Source organism: Physella acuta, unplaced genomic scaffold, assembly GCF_028476545.2.
Source record: "Physella acuta isolate Inbredline_101_S28 unplaced genomic scaffold, ASM2847654v3 ptg000487l, whole genome shotgun sequence".
Lineage (NCBI taxonomy): Eukaryota > Metazoa > Mollusca > Gastropoda > Physidae > Physella > Physella acuta.
Genome location: NW_026732006.1, coordinates 441,454 through 457,500, shown reverse-complemented (window position 1 = coordinate 457,500; position 16,047 = coordinate 441,454). Strand labels below are relative to the sequence as shown.

At 40.4% G+C, this 16,047-nt stretch overlaps 2 protein-coding genes across 2 annotated transcripts in view; both read right to left on the bottom strand.

Moving 5' to 3' along the window:
• The window catches only part of LOC131944292 (brachyurin), a 2,517-nt gene extending 2,340 nt beyond the window's left edge, over positions 1–177 (bottom strand). Inside the window, exon 1 of the mRNA XM_059304850.1 lies at positions 128–177. The gene's annotated coding sequence lies outside the window, so the exon portion shown is untranslated. The remainder of the gene's footprint in view (positions 1–127) is intronic.
• A 5,448-nt stretch (positions 178–5,625) lies between these two features.
• LOC131944287 (chymotrypsinogen A-like) lies at positions 5,626–15,512 on the bottom strand. The gene is made up of 3 exons (XM_059304844.1): positions 15,315–15,512; positions 7,615–7,691; positions 5,626–6,794 (listed from the first exon to the last, which is right to left on the bottom strand). Exons 2-3 carry the CDS (start codon positions 7,636–7,638, stop codon positions 5,907–5,909), a joined length of 912 nt encoding a protein of 303 aa, XP_059160827.1. The 5' UTR covers positions 7,639–7,691; positions 15,315–15,512; the 3' UTR covers positions 5,626–5,906.
• Positions 15,513–16,047: the final 535 nt, after the last annotated feature.

Genomic DNA, 16,047 nt, shown 5'->3' with positions numbered 1-16,047 from the left:
ATCACTATGTTTATTAATTAGCTTGTATCAATATGTTTATTAATTAGCTTGTATCAATATGTTTATTAATTAGCTTGACTACAGAACTCTTTCATGGCTACTTAGGACAACCAAACTTTGAACCTACAACTGAACTGTTTCTTGACCCTACGATAAAGATAGTTGTTGTTGTACATGTATTCCACGATTTTATCGATATCAGTGTACTTTAATGAATGGATTGAAATCCAATTAGAACGGTGGTTTTTGGTGCACACGACAAAGAGTTCTTTTCCCGCACTTTGTTCATTGGAGCCTACACAATATTAGACGAATGAATGTATTTGCTATTTAGTGTGTACCTATTTTTAATCACGCTATTTTAAAATCAATCTAGTGGGAGAAAGGGGGCGGGGAAATAAATAAAAAACTGTTCTAAAAGAATATGTACATCAAACATTTACAAGGGCGATAAATTATCGACATACTTGGACATCGGACATTCATCTCACAAGGGCATTGAGTTATCGACATACTTGGGCATCGGACTTTCATCTCACAAGGGCATTGAGTTATCGGCATACTTGGGCATCGGACTTTTATCTCATAAGGGCATTGAGTTATCGACATCACACTACACGGTTTTATTAAGCATAAGCAGAGTTTCTTCCAGACTTTCTTCTCCGGGGGGGGGGACTAAATTTTCCGGAGGGGGGTGGGCAGACACCGATAAAAGTATATACTTTCTATATAAATTCCATTTTGGTCGGATGGGGGGGGGGGGGGGTGGGGCTGAGACACCTCCTACCCCCCTTCCCCCAAGAGATGCCTGGAAAAGAACTCTGTTCTAAAAGGCATTTTAACGGGCTGTTTAATACAAAAATGTGAAAATGAGTTTAATCGATGATTCTCAAACAGTGTTATGTAATTTAAAATGTAACGATAATGTTATCGCTTGCCACATTTAAAAAAAAAAAAAATATTTAAAAAAAAATAGTATGATTACATCGATTTTTCAAGCCTATTGATTTTGCTTTTTTAAGCATAGCTATGGTGCTCACTTCATTACTCATTAAATCTCATAATATGAGCCACACGATGGAAAATATTTTTAAAATAAATGTCTACTTGCAAATATACCCGAGAAATACAGCAGTAATTACACGAAACAAAGATCGTTGCCTTACATATTACAAAATACGTTTCAGTTAAGCTTCGATTGTGGCCAGTGCTTTTACAATTAAAATAGGCAGTGGTTATTATCCTTTGAGTAGGAGGCTTGTTGAATTTTTGTATGTTCAATAGCGTGATAAAAACAAGCTTTAGAATCTCTCCTGTTCAAGACTTGTTATATGCTTTCAATTTATTGTATGAATAATTTATGAAAATTTATTTCTAAACAAAAACAATGGGACTTCTAATCAATAAAACTTTGAAATCCTACAATAGGTTATACGTAAAGAGAATGTTATGCTTAGAACGGACCACTACTAGTTCGTCTATTGAGGGAATAATTTGTATGGAAACCTTACATCTACTGGGGAAACTTATTTATTTCATTCAACACTTTTAAATGAAAATATAATTTTAGTACTGCTTATTAAGCTTAATCAAATATAGTACAATAATTCTGAAACACATTAATGACAAAATGATTTTATTTTTGTCAAAATTGATTACGACTTGAGTTTTAAAACAAACCAAAACAAAACAATTATTCTAATATTCTAATGTTATAATCTTGAAAAAGAAACGGAAGATTTAGCCCCAGTGAAGGTTAAACAAACAGATCTTGTAACATACGACAAAAACTTTAACCTAACACAGGCTGTAGCTAATAAACGGCATAACGAACACTTTTTATAATCAGAAACAGGTAATTAAAGTATAAACTCAATAAATAACAAGGTTTATTCAGATCTATTCTCCAGGTTGGATTTCGATGCTTGAAGTAAATATACAAACAGTCAAGTGGCATTGTCAACAATCACGCCTTCACAATGATGTTATCATCATCCCAAATCATTTAATCAGCGAGAATAGTGTCAGTGATCCACTTGACGTATTTAGACACTGCCGTGAACGCGTCATGGGCCCATTCAAATCCCGTTGGGGGCACCGTGTTGACTATACCCAAAATGTAGTACCTCCCATTTTTGATACAGCTCAAGGATCCTCCAGAGTCGCCTAGAAATACACCGGAATTATCAGCTGAGTGAATGCAGAAGTTGCCATCTGTAAAATTCACGCCTAAAAACCGGCGAATAGTTTGACAGAGTGTCTGGTTCAATATCTCGACCTTAAGCTGTTGGAGGACAGGTGGCATCCTGAAGTCTGATACCCATAGCAAAACACGGCGCAGCGTCACTGATGTTACCTTCAGGGAGACATATCGGCCTTACAGATTCGGAAAAATTTAACGGCTCTTGAAGTTTTAACTGTGCGATGTCGTTAAGATAAGTTGCATTCTCGTAATCTTTGTGAATAATTAATTTACTCGATTGGGCATGTTCTAGCAAATTAAAAACAGTTGAACCATAAAATACTATGATTCTAGTTTTGTCTACGACACAATGTGCAGCCGTTAGTATCCACTCTCTAGTTAGAAGAGAACCACCACACGTACCAGACAAACTGAAGATGAAAACTTGCCATGGCCAGGCTTTCTCGGGAGCGTCGTTGCCATTGATGATTTGTTGTGATTGGTCGTTGACAGACACCCCACATTCTCCTTGCTGTAATAATGGCGGCGTGGGTAAGTTTTTGTCTAGCGTTGGTGGGGGGTAACTGTAATGGTAATATTGTCTGTGTATATCTAAGGGAAGCTGAATCGATGAGCATTCATTGTCTTATGGTTTAATCAAGTGAAGCTTGACATAGCACAGGAATATCTGGGAAGTTAAAATCAACAATGTTATCACACATACACAGAGGCGTAGCGAGGGGGGGCGGCGGTGCGGACCGCACCGGGTGACACCATTTAGGGGGGGGGTGACACCAAGGCAAAAAATAGCAAAATATATAGAGAAAAACTTGAGGGGGGGGGTGCAAATCGAAAGTTTGAGGGGGAGGGGTGCAAATCGAAAATTTGAAAGTTTGTCCCCGGGAAGGGTTTAATTGGCCCCGGGGGGGGGGGGGGTGACACCATTACGTGCCGCACCGGGTGATACCCGGCCTCGCTACGCTACTGCACATACACATATGTGTCGAGTATACGTTACAGGTCAGCCTATTGGGCAGAAAGCCACATGAAACATCATCTGTATCAGTCAGTGTTTATGTTTGCTTAGTCTGAAAAATCTAGAGTTCTTAGCGACTAAATTCATTAACATGGGTAGATAAAAATTATTTATTATTGCACTAATGGACAGGCCTAGATGACTAACGGCTGAACACTAGTGGGGATGGGTGGGATGCAATGCTGCTTTATCTTGCAACTCTCACTAGACGTGTAGACAACGAAGGTACTCACGATTAAAACTACACAAAATAATGCAATTTGTTTCTTAAATTAACAGTACGACAACGTTCAGAATAATGGAAACTTGAAAAACGTTTGAAAAAAATCGTACCGAAAATAAATATTTTATATTCATTTCGTCATTTGCAAACGTTTGTTTGAAGCAGATGTGCTCATCTATCCATGACAATCTGTAACTAAAAAATATCAATGAGTGGTGACAATTTGAGAATTATAGTGCAAGTATAAGGATCAACTAGGTCAGGAGTCTCCAAACTACGGCCCGCGGGCCGGATGCGGCCCGCGAGGTCCTCTCATCCGGCCCTCGGAGAGCTTTTTGTCCACGGAAAAAAAATGTTTGTTGTAGGTGGCTGCGGAAAAATGCCACCCCAATGATATACCTGGAAGAAACTCTGGCCCCCGAACTTATATTTAATAGTTAATGCGGCCCTCGGGCTGAAAAGTTTGGAGACCCCTGAACTAGGTTATCAACAAAGTCTTAAACCTAAGAACAAGATATTTAATTTGATTTTAAAAAAAACAAAAAACGAAACATCCCAGAGATTAGAGCTTTTGACTTGACCACATTCCTAAACAACCAAGTGTATACATTTCTTGTGTATATGTGTATTATAACTGAAATAGTTTTGATCTCAGTGATAGCCCTAAACACACACACACACAAACACAAACACACATAATTTATTTGCCAAATGCCGTAATCCTAAATCCATTGGACACCAGCGAGAAAAGTCTCAAAGGTATTTGAGAGGTGTATAAATTCATTTAAAAATCATGCACAGCGTAGTTACAATTAATAAGGTTATAAAATCCTGTCTATCTGGTTTTTTTCGGACTTTACTAAAGATTGGATGTATTTGATGTTTATAATATTTTCGGTAACTAAATAAAAATTTAAAAAAAAGCAAAAACAATTTGGTTTTCACGTGTAATGGCGACATAAACAATGGCATCCTGCTATTGGATAGGCCGCCATTGATTTTATTGTACACATTGTAAGCTAAAAATAGAAAACTAGGTCATGGGGTTTTAAATTTGCATTGTTATTTAAAAACTTGATCTGCAAAGTTTTGTAAACAAATAGTTATCGATCACTAAGTTACTGTACAGCCAATCAATATTTGTCTTACGAAAGTGAAACATCCGGTTATAACTTAGGCTTGATGAAAATAAATAGAAATGTAGCCTTAAACTCAACAAATTATTTTCAAGTTCTCTGGATTTGCAACTTTTATAGCATTTATTCTAAAAATATAAAATTTCTAAATTAATTTTAGGCTTAAGTTTTTATTTTTTTTTTTTTTTTACGGTCTAAATCTAAAAAGCACGTTTTTATTCCATGTCAACAACATTGGGGACGGAATCTCGTCAACTCGCTCGCCTCCATTCTATTAAATGCTGTAAATCTAAAATTCGCTTTACCAAATAGACTATTATCTCTTAATATAATTTATAATCTTGACTGTGTGTTCAAATGGTAGAGCTTACTTATTTAACTTTAATTTTCAGAACTTTCTCAATTGTTCATCGTTTATCTTAAACTACTAATAACTCAAGCAAACAAACTGGAATAAACAACCACCAGTAACTAATGCTGGATAAATATTTGAGTCTGCTAATTAATTTTTTATTTTTATTTGTGTATGTTCTCAAAGTTGCGACTGTTTTGTTGCGGTGTATTGTGGTGTGTGCTTTTGGGACAAAGAGATAATGGTGTGATTTTTTTTAAAGTAATGGACATTTTGGATATCCAAAGGCAGGGTACGATGCTTATTTCTGAACGGCAAAGCTCGATTTCGTAGTAGACTTATAACGCATAAAGAAACTTAAATTTTCTAATCAGCCCATTTTGACTCTCTAGTACATGAAGTATAGAGGAAGGATTGTAATCGTGCAAAAAATAAACGAATCAAGATTTTCACAGATCTCGACGTTTCATAACTCCTTGGGTCTGAAAAACATAGTTTTACAATGTTGTCCTTGTGTGTGTGTGTGTGTGTGTGTATCTGTCTGTCTGTCCGGCCTTTCGTCCGTCAGTCCATTTGCCTGCCTGCCTGCCGGCCTGTCTGTCTGTCTGTTTGTCTGTCTGTCTGTACAATAATTCTGAAACGCATCAATGATAAAACGATTTTTTTTATTTTTGTTAAAATTGATTACAACTTGAATTTTAAAACAAACCAAAACAAAACAATTATGCTAAGTTTTAGTGTTAGAATCTTGAATAAGAAACAGTACATTTAGTCGAGGTGTAGGTTGAACAAACAGATCTTGTAACATCCGACAAAAACTTTCCCATATCAAGCATAATAAACATACCCAGCAATTGTTATTAGCAGAAACAAATACTAAAAGCATACGATCAATCATTAACAAGATTTATTTAAAAAATTTCTCTAAGCATCTTATCATTATTCAATCAATCTAAATCTAGTGGCGGTACCACCATTTAATTAGCGAGAATAGTTTCAGTGATCCACTTCACGTATTTAGATACTGCCGTGAACGCGTCATGAAGCCACTCGAACCCAATGGGGGGACCTGTGTTTGTGACTCCCAGAATGTAGTACCGCCCGTTCTTCATACAGCTCAAGGATCCCCCTGAGTCCCCTTGGAACACACCTGAACTACCAGGTGAGTTAATACAGAAGTTGCCATCTGTAAAATTCACGCCTAAAAACTGGCGAATAGTTTGACAGAGTGTCTGGTTCAATATCTCGACCTTAAGCTGTTGGAGGACAGGTGGCATCCTAAAGTCTGAGACATTACGTGTCGTTGATCCCCAACCAATAGCAAAACACGGCGCAGCGTCCCAGATGTTGCCTTCAGGTAGACATATCGGCCTTACAGATTCGGAAAAATTTAACGGCTCTTGAAGTTTTAACAGTGCGATGTCGTTCAAGTAGGTTTGATTGTCATAATCCTTGCGTGTAATATATTTACTAACATGGGTAACTGTTAATTTTGCAAGAACAGTTGCTCCATAAAAAGCCAGGATGTCAACGTTTTCTCCTACACAATGTGCAGCCGTTAGTATCCACTCTCTGGTTAGAATTGAGCCACCACACATTCCAGCCATACTAAATAACCAAACTTGCCATGGCCAGGCCTTCTCGGGAGCGTCGTTGCCATTGACGATTTGTTGTGATTGGTCGTTGACAGACACCCCACATTCTCCTTGCTGTAATAATGGCGGCGTGGGTAAGTTTTTGTCTAGTGTTGGTGGGGGGTAACTGTAATGGTAATATTGTCTGTATATATCTAAGGGAAGCTGAATGGTTGAACAGTATTCGTTTTCTGGTTTTATCAAAGGAAGCGCGACACAGCATAGGAATATCTGGGAAGTTAAAAACAACAATGTTAAAATACTCGTATAAAAATTTACTTCGGCTTTCTATTTATCTTAAGACGGAGTGGTCTAGCGGTAGAGAGCTGGACTGCTAACCCGTAAGTCTCGAGTTCGAACCCGGGTTCAAGTAAGTAGACTGTCCCTGAGTCCACCCAACTCTCACGTTAGGGAAAGTAAAGGTGGCTGGGCATAGTGCTGACAACACTATCTCTTCATATTCCGAGGTCACAGAAACATGTGAACTCTACTTCACTTGCCCCATAGACCGTCAGGTTTGAAAGGGAAACTTTAGTTTTTTTTTTTTTTTTTTTTTTTTTTTTTTTTTTTTTTTTTTTTTTTGCTATTTATCTTAATTCAATTCCATGTTCATACAAGAACACACTACAGGAACAAACTACAAGGCAGCAGGTATTGATTCTTGAGATTCCTATCTCTGATAGGTTGCTGCCTCCAGCTATTTAGCCCCATGTGCGAGTGGATCTGAACTCGGACCGTTTGAAGTTAACAATCATACACCCTCGCCCTTCTCAAGGTGTCCCCACTGAGAGCTTAACACAGGACATATTTACATCAACATTTGGATGCAGGAATGCAGGTACATTTCAATGATATTGACTAGGTCAACATGTTAGAGTCATTTTGAGACTTTAATAATGGACAGGAGTAGATGACAGATCCTATACTGGGCGATTAAAATTAATGTAACCTTAAGAATACTGACAATGAAGATTAAAACTGTCATTTAAGTTTACAACACAACAAAGTTATTAAAACGTAAAAAGAAAATTTCTACTTTTAAAAAAATTACCAAATAAGAAATGCGTAGATTCATATTGTCTTTTGCATACTTTTCGACATTGCATAGGAAACGTCAAACATGATATTCTGTAATAAAATCAATATTAATTATTAAACACAGTTCAACTATTAAGTTATTTCATTTATAAACTAAATCTCCATCTTAAAAAAAATATTCCCGGGGTTTTACATTTTGTCTAGACCCGTTTTAAAACCACTCACTTCCACAAAACATAGCATGTAAATTAAAAAATAACTCCGACCATCTATGGCGTTTAGCAACTCATGAATGGAAACCTAACCCAGTCAAGAAACATAGCTTTACAATATTACAATTCAGATTTCATTCCACACTTCAAAACCTATTCAACCGATCTTCATTGATCACTTAATCTTTAATCATCTGTAATTCATCCAAATTGACAGAATTATGATATTATGTCACTACTTTGAACTGGACCTCTAGTTTAGCAGCAACCATCGACTGATCATCTAGACTAGCAGCTATAATCAATTGGTCATCTAGACTAGCAGCTATAATCAACTGGTCATCTAGACTAGCAGCTATAATCAATTGGTCATCTAGACTAGCAGCTACCATCAACTGGTCATCTAGACTAGCAGCTACCATCAATTGGTCATGTAGATTAGCTACCATCAACTGGTCATCTAGACTAGCAGCTACCATCAACTGGTCATCTAGACTAGCAGCTACCATCAACTGGTCATCTAGACTAGCTACCATCAACTGTTCATCTAGACTAGCTACCATCAACTGGTCATCTAGACTAGCAGCTACCATCAATTCGTCATCTAGACTAGTTACCATCAACTGGTCATGTAGATTAGCTACTATCAATTGGTCATCTAGAATAGCTACCAATAACTAGTCATCTAGACTAGCTACCATCACTGGTCATCTACACTAGCAGCTACCATCAACTGGTCATCTAGACTAGCTACCATCAACTGGTCATCTAGACAAGCTACCATCAACTGGTCATCTAGACTAGCAACTACCATCAACTGGTCGTTTAGACTAGCAACTACCATCAACTGGTCGTCTAGACTAGCAGCTACCATCAATGATCATCTAGACTAGCTACCATCAACTGGTCATCTAGACTAGCTACCATCAACTGGTCATCTAGACTAGCAGCTACCATCAACTGGTCATCTAGATTAGCTACCATCAACTGGTCATCTAGACTAGCAGCTACTATCAACTGGTCATCTAGACTAGCTACCATCAACTGGTCATCTAGACCAGCTACCATCAACTGGTCGTCTAGACTAGCAACTACCATCAACTGGTCGTCTAGACTAGCAGCTACCATCAACTGGTCATCTAGACTAGCTACCATCAACTGGTCATCTAGACTAGCAACTACCATCAACTGGTCGTCTAGACTAGCAGCTACCATCAACTGGTCATCTAGACTAGCTACCATCAACTGGTCATCTAGACTAGCAACTACCATCAACTGGTCGTCTAGACTAGCAACTACCATCAACTGGTCGTCTAGACTAGCAGCTACCATCAACTGGTCACCTAGACTAGCTACCATCAACTGGTCATCTAGACTAGCTACCATCAACTGGTCATCTAGACTAGCAGCTACCATCAACTGGTCATCTAGACTAGCTACCATCAACTGGTCATCTAGACTAGCAACTACCATCAACTGGTCGTCTAGACTAGCAACTACCATCAACTGGTCGTCTAGACTAGCAGCTACCATCAACTGGTCACCTAGACTAGCTACCATCAACTGGTCATCTAGACTAGCTACCATCAACTGGTCATCTAGACTAGCAGCTACCATCAACTGGTCATCTAGACTAGCAGCTACCATCAACTGGTCATCTAGACTAGCTACCATCAACTGGTCATCTAGACTAGCTACCATCAACTGGTCATCTAGACTAGCAGCTACCATCAACTGGTCATCTAGACTAGCTACCATCAACTGGTCATCTAGACTAGCAGCTACCATCTACTGGTCATCTAGATAGGCTACCATCAACTGGTCATCTAGACTAGCTACCATCAACTGGTCATCTAGACTAGCAACTACCATCAACTGGTCGTCTAGACTAGCAGCTACCATCAACTGGTCATCTAGACTAGCTACCATCAACTGGCCATCTAGACTAGCAGCTACCATCAACTGGTAATCTAGACTAGGTACCATCAACTGGTCATCTAGACTAGCTACCATCAACTGGTCATCTAGATTAGCAGCTACCATAAACCGGTCATCTAGATTAGCTACCACCAACTGGTCATCTAGACTAGCAGCTACCATCAACTGGTCATCTAGACTAGCTACCATCAACTGGCCATCTAGACTAGCAGCTACCATCAACTGGTAATCTAGACTAGGTACCATCAACTGGTCATCTAGACTAGCTACCATCAACTGGTCATCTAGATTAGCAGCTACCATAAACCGGTCATCTAGATTAGCTACCACCAACTGGTCATCTAGACTAGCAGCTACCATCAACTGGTCATCTAGACTAGCTACCATCAACTGATCATCTACACTAGCAGCTACCATCAACTGGACATCTAGACTAGCTACCATCAACTGGTCATCTAGACTAGCTACCATCAACTGGTCACCGAGACTAGCTACCATCAACTGGTCATCTAGACTAGTAGCTACCATCAACTGGTCATCAAGACTAGCTACCATCAACTGGTCATCTAGACTAGCAGCTACCATCAACTGGTCATCTAGACTAGAAAGCTACAATCAACTGGTCATCTAGATTAGCTACCATCAACTGGTCATCTAGACTAGCTACCATCAACTGGTCATCTAGACTAGCAGCTACCATCAACTGGTCATCTAGACTAGCAGCTACCATCAACTGGTCATCTAGACTAGCTACCATCAACTGGCCATCTAGACTAGCTACCATCAACTGGTCGTCTAGACTAGCTACCATCAACTGGTCATCTAGACTAGCTACCATCAACTAGTCATCTAGACTAGCTACCATCAACTGGCCATCTAGACTAGCAGCTACCATCAACTGGTCATCTAGACTAGCAGCTACCATCAACTTGTCATCTAGACTAGCTACCATCAACTGGTCATCTAGATTAGCAGCAACCATCAATCGGTCATCTAGACTAGCTACCATCAACTGGTCATCTAGACTAGCAGCTACCATCAACTGGTCATCTAGACTAGCTACCATCAACTGGTCATCTAGACTAGCTACCATCAACTGGTCATCTAGACTAGCAGCTACCATCAACTGGTCATCTAGACTAGCAGCTACCATCAACTGGTCATCTAGATTAGCTACCATCAACTGGTCATCTAGACTAGCTACCATCAACGGGTCACCGAGACTAGCTACCATCAACTGGTCATCAAGACTAGTAGCTACCATCAACTGGTCATCTAGACTAGCAGCTACCATCAACTGGTCATCTAGACTAGCTACCATCAACTGGTCATCTAGACTAGCAACTACCATCAACTGGTCGTCTAGACTAGCAACTACCATCAACTGGTCGTCTAGACTAGCAGCTACCATCAACTGGTCACCTAGACTAGCTACCATCAACTGGTCATCTAGACTAGCTACCATCAACTGGTCATCTAGACTAGCAGCTACCGTCAACTGGTCATCTAGATTAGCTACTATCAACTGGTCATCTAGACTAGCTACCATCAACTGGTCATCTAGACTAGCAGCTACCATCAACTGGTCATCTAGACTAGCTACCATCAACTGGTCATCTAGACTAGCAGCTACCATCAACTGGTCATCTAGACTAGCTACCATCAACTGGTCATCTAGACTAGCAGCTACCATCAACTGGTCATCTAGACTAGCAGCTACCATCAACTGGTCATCTAGACTAGCCGCTACCATCAACTGGTCATCTAGACTAGCTACCATCAACTGGCCATCTAGACTAGCTACCATCAACTTGTCATCTAGACTAGCAGCTACCATCAACTGGTCGTCTAGACTAGCAGCTACCATCAACTGGTCGTCTAGACTAGCAGCTACCATCAACTGGTCATCTAGACTAGCTACCATCAACTGGCCATCTAGACTAGCTACCATCAACTTGTCATCTAGACTAGCAGCTACCATCAACTGGTCGTCTAGACTAGCAGCTACCATCAACTGGTCATCTAGACTAGCAGCTACCATCAACTGGTCGTCTAGACTAGCAGCTACCATCAACTGGCCATCTAGACTAGCAGCTACCATCAACTGGTCATCTAGACTAGCTACCATCAACTGGTCATCTAGACTAGCAGCTACCATCAACTGGTCATCTAGACTAGCTACCATCAACTGGTCATCTAGATTAGCAGCTACCATCAACTGGTCATCTAGATTAGCAGCTACCATCAACTGGTCATCTAGACTAGCAACTACCATCAACTGGTCATCTAGATTAGCAGCTACCATCAACTGGTCATCTAGATTAGCAGCTACCATCAACTGGTCATATAGACTAGCTACCATCAACTGGTCATCTAGACTAGCTACCATTAACTGGTCATCTATACTAGCTACCATCAACTGGCCATCTAGACTAGCAGCTACCATCAACTGGTCATCTAGATTAGCTACCATCAACTGGTCATCTAGATTTGCAGCTACCATCAACTGGTCATCTAGACTAGCTACCATCAACTGGTCATCTAGACTAGCTACCATCAACTGGTAATCTAGACTAGCTACCATCAATTGGTCATCTAGACTAGCAGCTACCATCAACTGGTCATCTAGACTAGCAACTACCATCAACTGGTCATCTAGATTAGTAGCTACCATCAACTGGTCATCTAGATTAGCAGCTACCATCAACTGGTCATCTAGACTAGCTACCATCAACTGGTCATCTAGACTAGCTACCATCAACTGGTCATCTAGACTAGCTACCATCAACTGGTCATCTAGACTAGCAGCTACCATCAACTGGTCATCTAGACTAGCTACCATCAAATGGTCATCTAGACTAGCTACCATCAACTGGTCATCTAGACTAGCAGCTACCATCAACTGGTCATCTAGACTAGCTACCATCAACTGGTCATCTAGACTAGCTACCATCAACTGGTCATCTAGACTAGCTACCATCAACTGGTCATCTAGACTAGCAGCTACCATCAACTGGTCATCTAGACTAGCTACCATCAACTGGTCATCTAGACTAGCAGCTACCATCAACTGGTCATCTAGACTAGCAGCTACCATCAACTGGTCATCTAGACTAGCTACCATCAACTGGTCATCTAGACTAGCTACCATCAACTGGTCATCTAGACTAGCTAACATCAACTGGTCATATAGACTAGCTACCATCAACTGGTCACCTAGACTAGCAGCTCCCATCAACTGGTCATCTAGACTAGCTACCATCAACTGGTCATCTAGACTAGCAGCTACCATCAACTGGTCATCTAGTATAGCAGCTACCATCAACTGGTCATCTAGATTAGCTACCATCAGCTGGTCATCTAGACTAGCTACCATCAACTGGTCATCTAGACTAGCAGCTACCATCAACTGGTCATCTAGATTAGCTACCATCAACTGGTCATCTAGACTAGCTACCATCAACTGGTCATCTAGATTAGCAGCTACCATCAACTGGTCATCTAGATTAGCTACCATCAACTGGTCATCTAGACTAGCAGCTACCATCAACTGGTCATCTAGATTAGCTACCATCAACTGGTCATCTAGACTAGCAGCTACCATCAACTGGTCATCTAGACTAGCTACCATCAACTGGTCATCTAGACTAGCAGCTACCATCAACTGGACATCTAGACTAGCAGCTACCATCAACTGGTCATCTAGACTAGCAGCTACCATCAACTGGTCATCTAGACTAGCTACCATCAACTGGTCATCTAGACTAGCAGCTACCATCAACTGGTCATCTAGACTAGCTACCATCAACTGGTCATCTAGACTAGCTACCATCAGCTGGTCATCTAGACTAGCTACCATCAACTGGTCATCTAGACTAGCAGCTACCATCAACTGGTCATCTAGACTAGCTACCATCAACTGGTCATCTAGACTAGCTACCATCAACTGGTCATCTAGACTAGCTACCATCAACTGGTCATCTAGACTAGCTACCATCAACTGGTCATCTAGACTAGCAGCTACCATCAACTGGTCATCTAGACTAGCTACCATCAAATGGTCATCTAGACTAGCTACCATCAACTGGTCATCTAGACTAGCAGCTACCATCAACTGGTCATCTAGACTAGCTACCATCAACTGGTCATCTAGACTAGCTACCATCAACTGGTCATCTAGACTAGCTACCATCAACTGGTCATCTAGACTAGCAGCTACCATCAACTGGTCATCTAGACTAGCTACCATCAACTGGTCATCTAGACTAGCAGCTACCATCAACTGGTCATCTAGACTAGCAGCTACCATCAACTGGTCATCTAGACTAGCTACCATCAACTGGTCATCTAGACTAGCTACCATCAACTGGTCATCTAGACTAGCTACCATCAACTGGTCATCTAGACTAGCTACCATCAACTGGTCACCTAGACTAGCAGCTACCATCAACTGGTCATCTAGACTAGCTACCATCAACTGGTCATCTAGACTAGCAGCTACCATCAACTGGTCATCTAGTATAGCAGCTACCATCAACTGGTCATCTAGATTAGCTACCATCAGCTGGTCATCTAGACTAGCTACCATCAACTGGTCATCTAGACTAGCAGCTACCATCAACTGGTCATCTAGATTAGCTACCATCAACTGGTCATCTAGACTAGCTACCATCAACTGGTCATCTAGATTAGCAGCTACCATCAACTGGTCATCTAGATTAGCTACCATCAACTGGTCATCTAGACTAGCAGCTACCATCAACTGGTCATCTAGATTAGCTACCATCAACTGGTCATCTAGACTAGCAGCTACCATCAACTGGTCATCTAGACTAGCTACCATCAACTGGTCATCTAGACTAGCAGCTACCATCAACTGGACATCTAGACTAGCAGCTACCATCAACTGGTCATCTAGACTAGCAGCTACCATCAACTGGTCATCTAGACTAGCTACCATCAACTGGTCATCTAGACTAGCAGCTACCATCAACTGGTCATCTAGACTAGCTACCATCAACTGGTCATCTAGACTAGCTACCATCAGCTGGTCATCTAGACTAGCTACCATCAACTGGTCATCTAGACTAGCAGCTACCATCAACTGGTCATCTAGACTAGCTACCATCAACTGGTCATCTAGACTAGCTACCATCAACTGGTCATCTAGACTAGCTACCATTAACTGGTCATCTAGACTAGCACCACCAATCAATTACATCTGAAACTAGATTACACATTTGATTTTTTTTTGGGATTACCTGCTCTTGTTATTTTAGCGCACACACACTTATCTTTGGTTCGCTATAAAATTATATTTCAGAAACAACACCTAAACTTTACAAGCGAGATCTCAAGAATATCGCGTATTATTCCATATTATAATTATAATGCCTTTTTTATAATATGTATGATGATGTCATATCAACGTAATATAATATAAAGGTGGGGGTCAGATTATTATTACTACGCAATGAGTAAATTAACAGTTTAGTAATTAGTAAAATCGAAACGTGTGATTGGATTACTTTGCGGCTAAATGCAATGAATGGGTTTTCCCTACCAATTTTGTAGAACCGAAACCTGTAGTTAGATCACTATTATTGCTGAGTGAGTTGTAACTCATCAGTACGAGATAGATACATAGATCTATATGAACAAAGCTGAAAGGAAATCTTCAGCTGAATTAAACATTTGATTTCGAATTACTTCCCGTAAGCGTTGTTTTTTATAAACATATCTTTTTATCTCCATAGTACTATTCTCTCTCTACATCTACTTCCGCTACAAAAAATGACGTCTGTTTTGTTGATGTGTCTTTTGGTGCGGTATTTTTGTGCTAAACTGATCTTTGTGTGTTTTGCAAGTAAATTGAGCAGACTTTATGAAGGGCTGTATGCGTGTTCCAGAAAGGTATTGTTTGCTTGTATTTTAGATCCATTACCCATAAGTGAAAGATATGCTCGTAAAAGTAAAGTGTTATATATTCTATTTGGTGCATTTAATTTTGTCATCCAAATTATACAAGTGTTATAATGATCTTTCGTATGTTATGGCAGTGGTCAGAGCAACGCATTGGTGGCAGTGCCGGCACCAGGTTATTTAGCGCCCTAGGCAAAACTTATTAAAAATGCCCCTCCACAATTTTTTTCGTGCCCCCGGGGACAAACTTTCGATTTGCAGCCCCCTCGAACTTTCGATTTGCACCCCCTCCCCCTCAAACTTTCGATTTGCACCCCCTCCCCCTCAAACTTTCGATTTGCACCCCCCCCCCTCAAACTTTCGATTTGCACCCC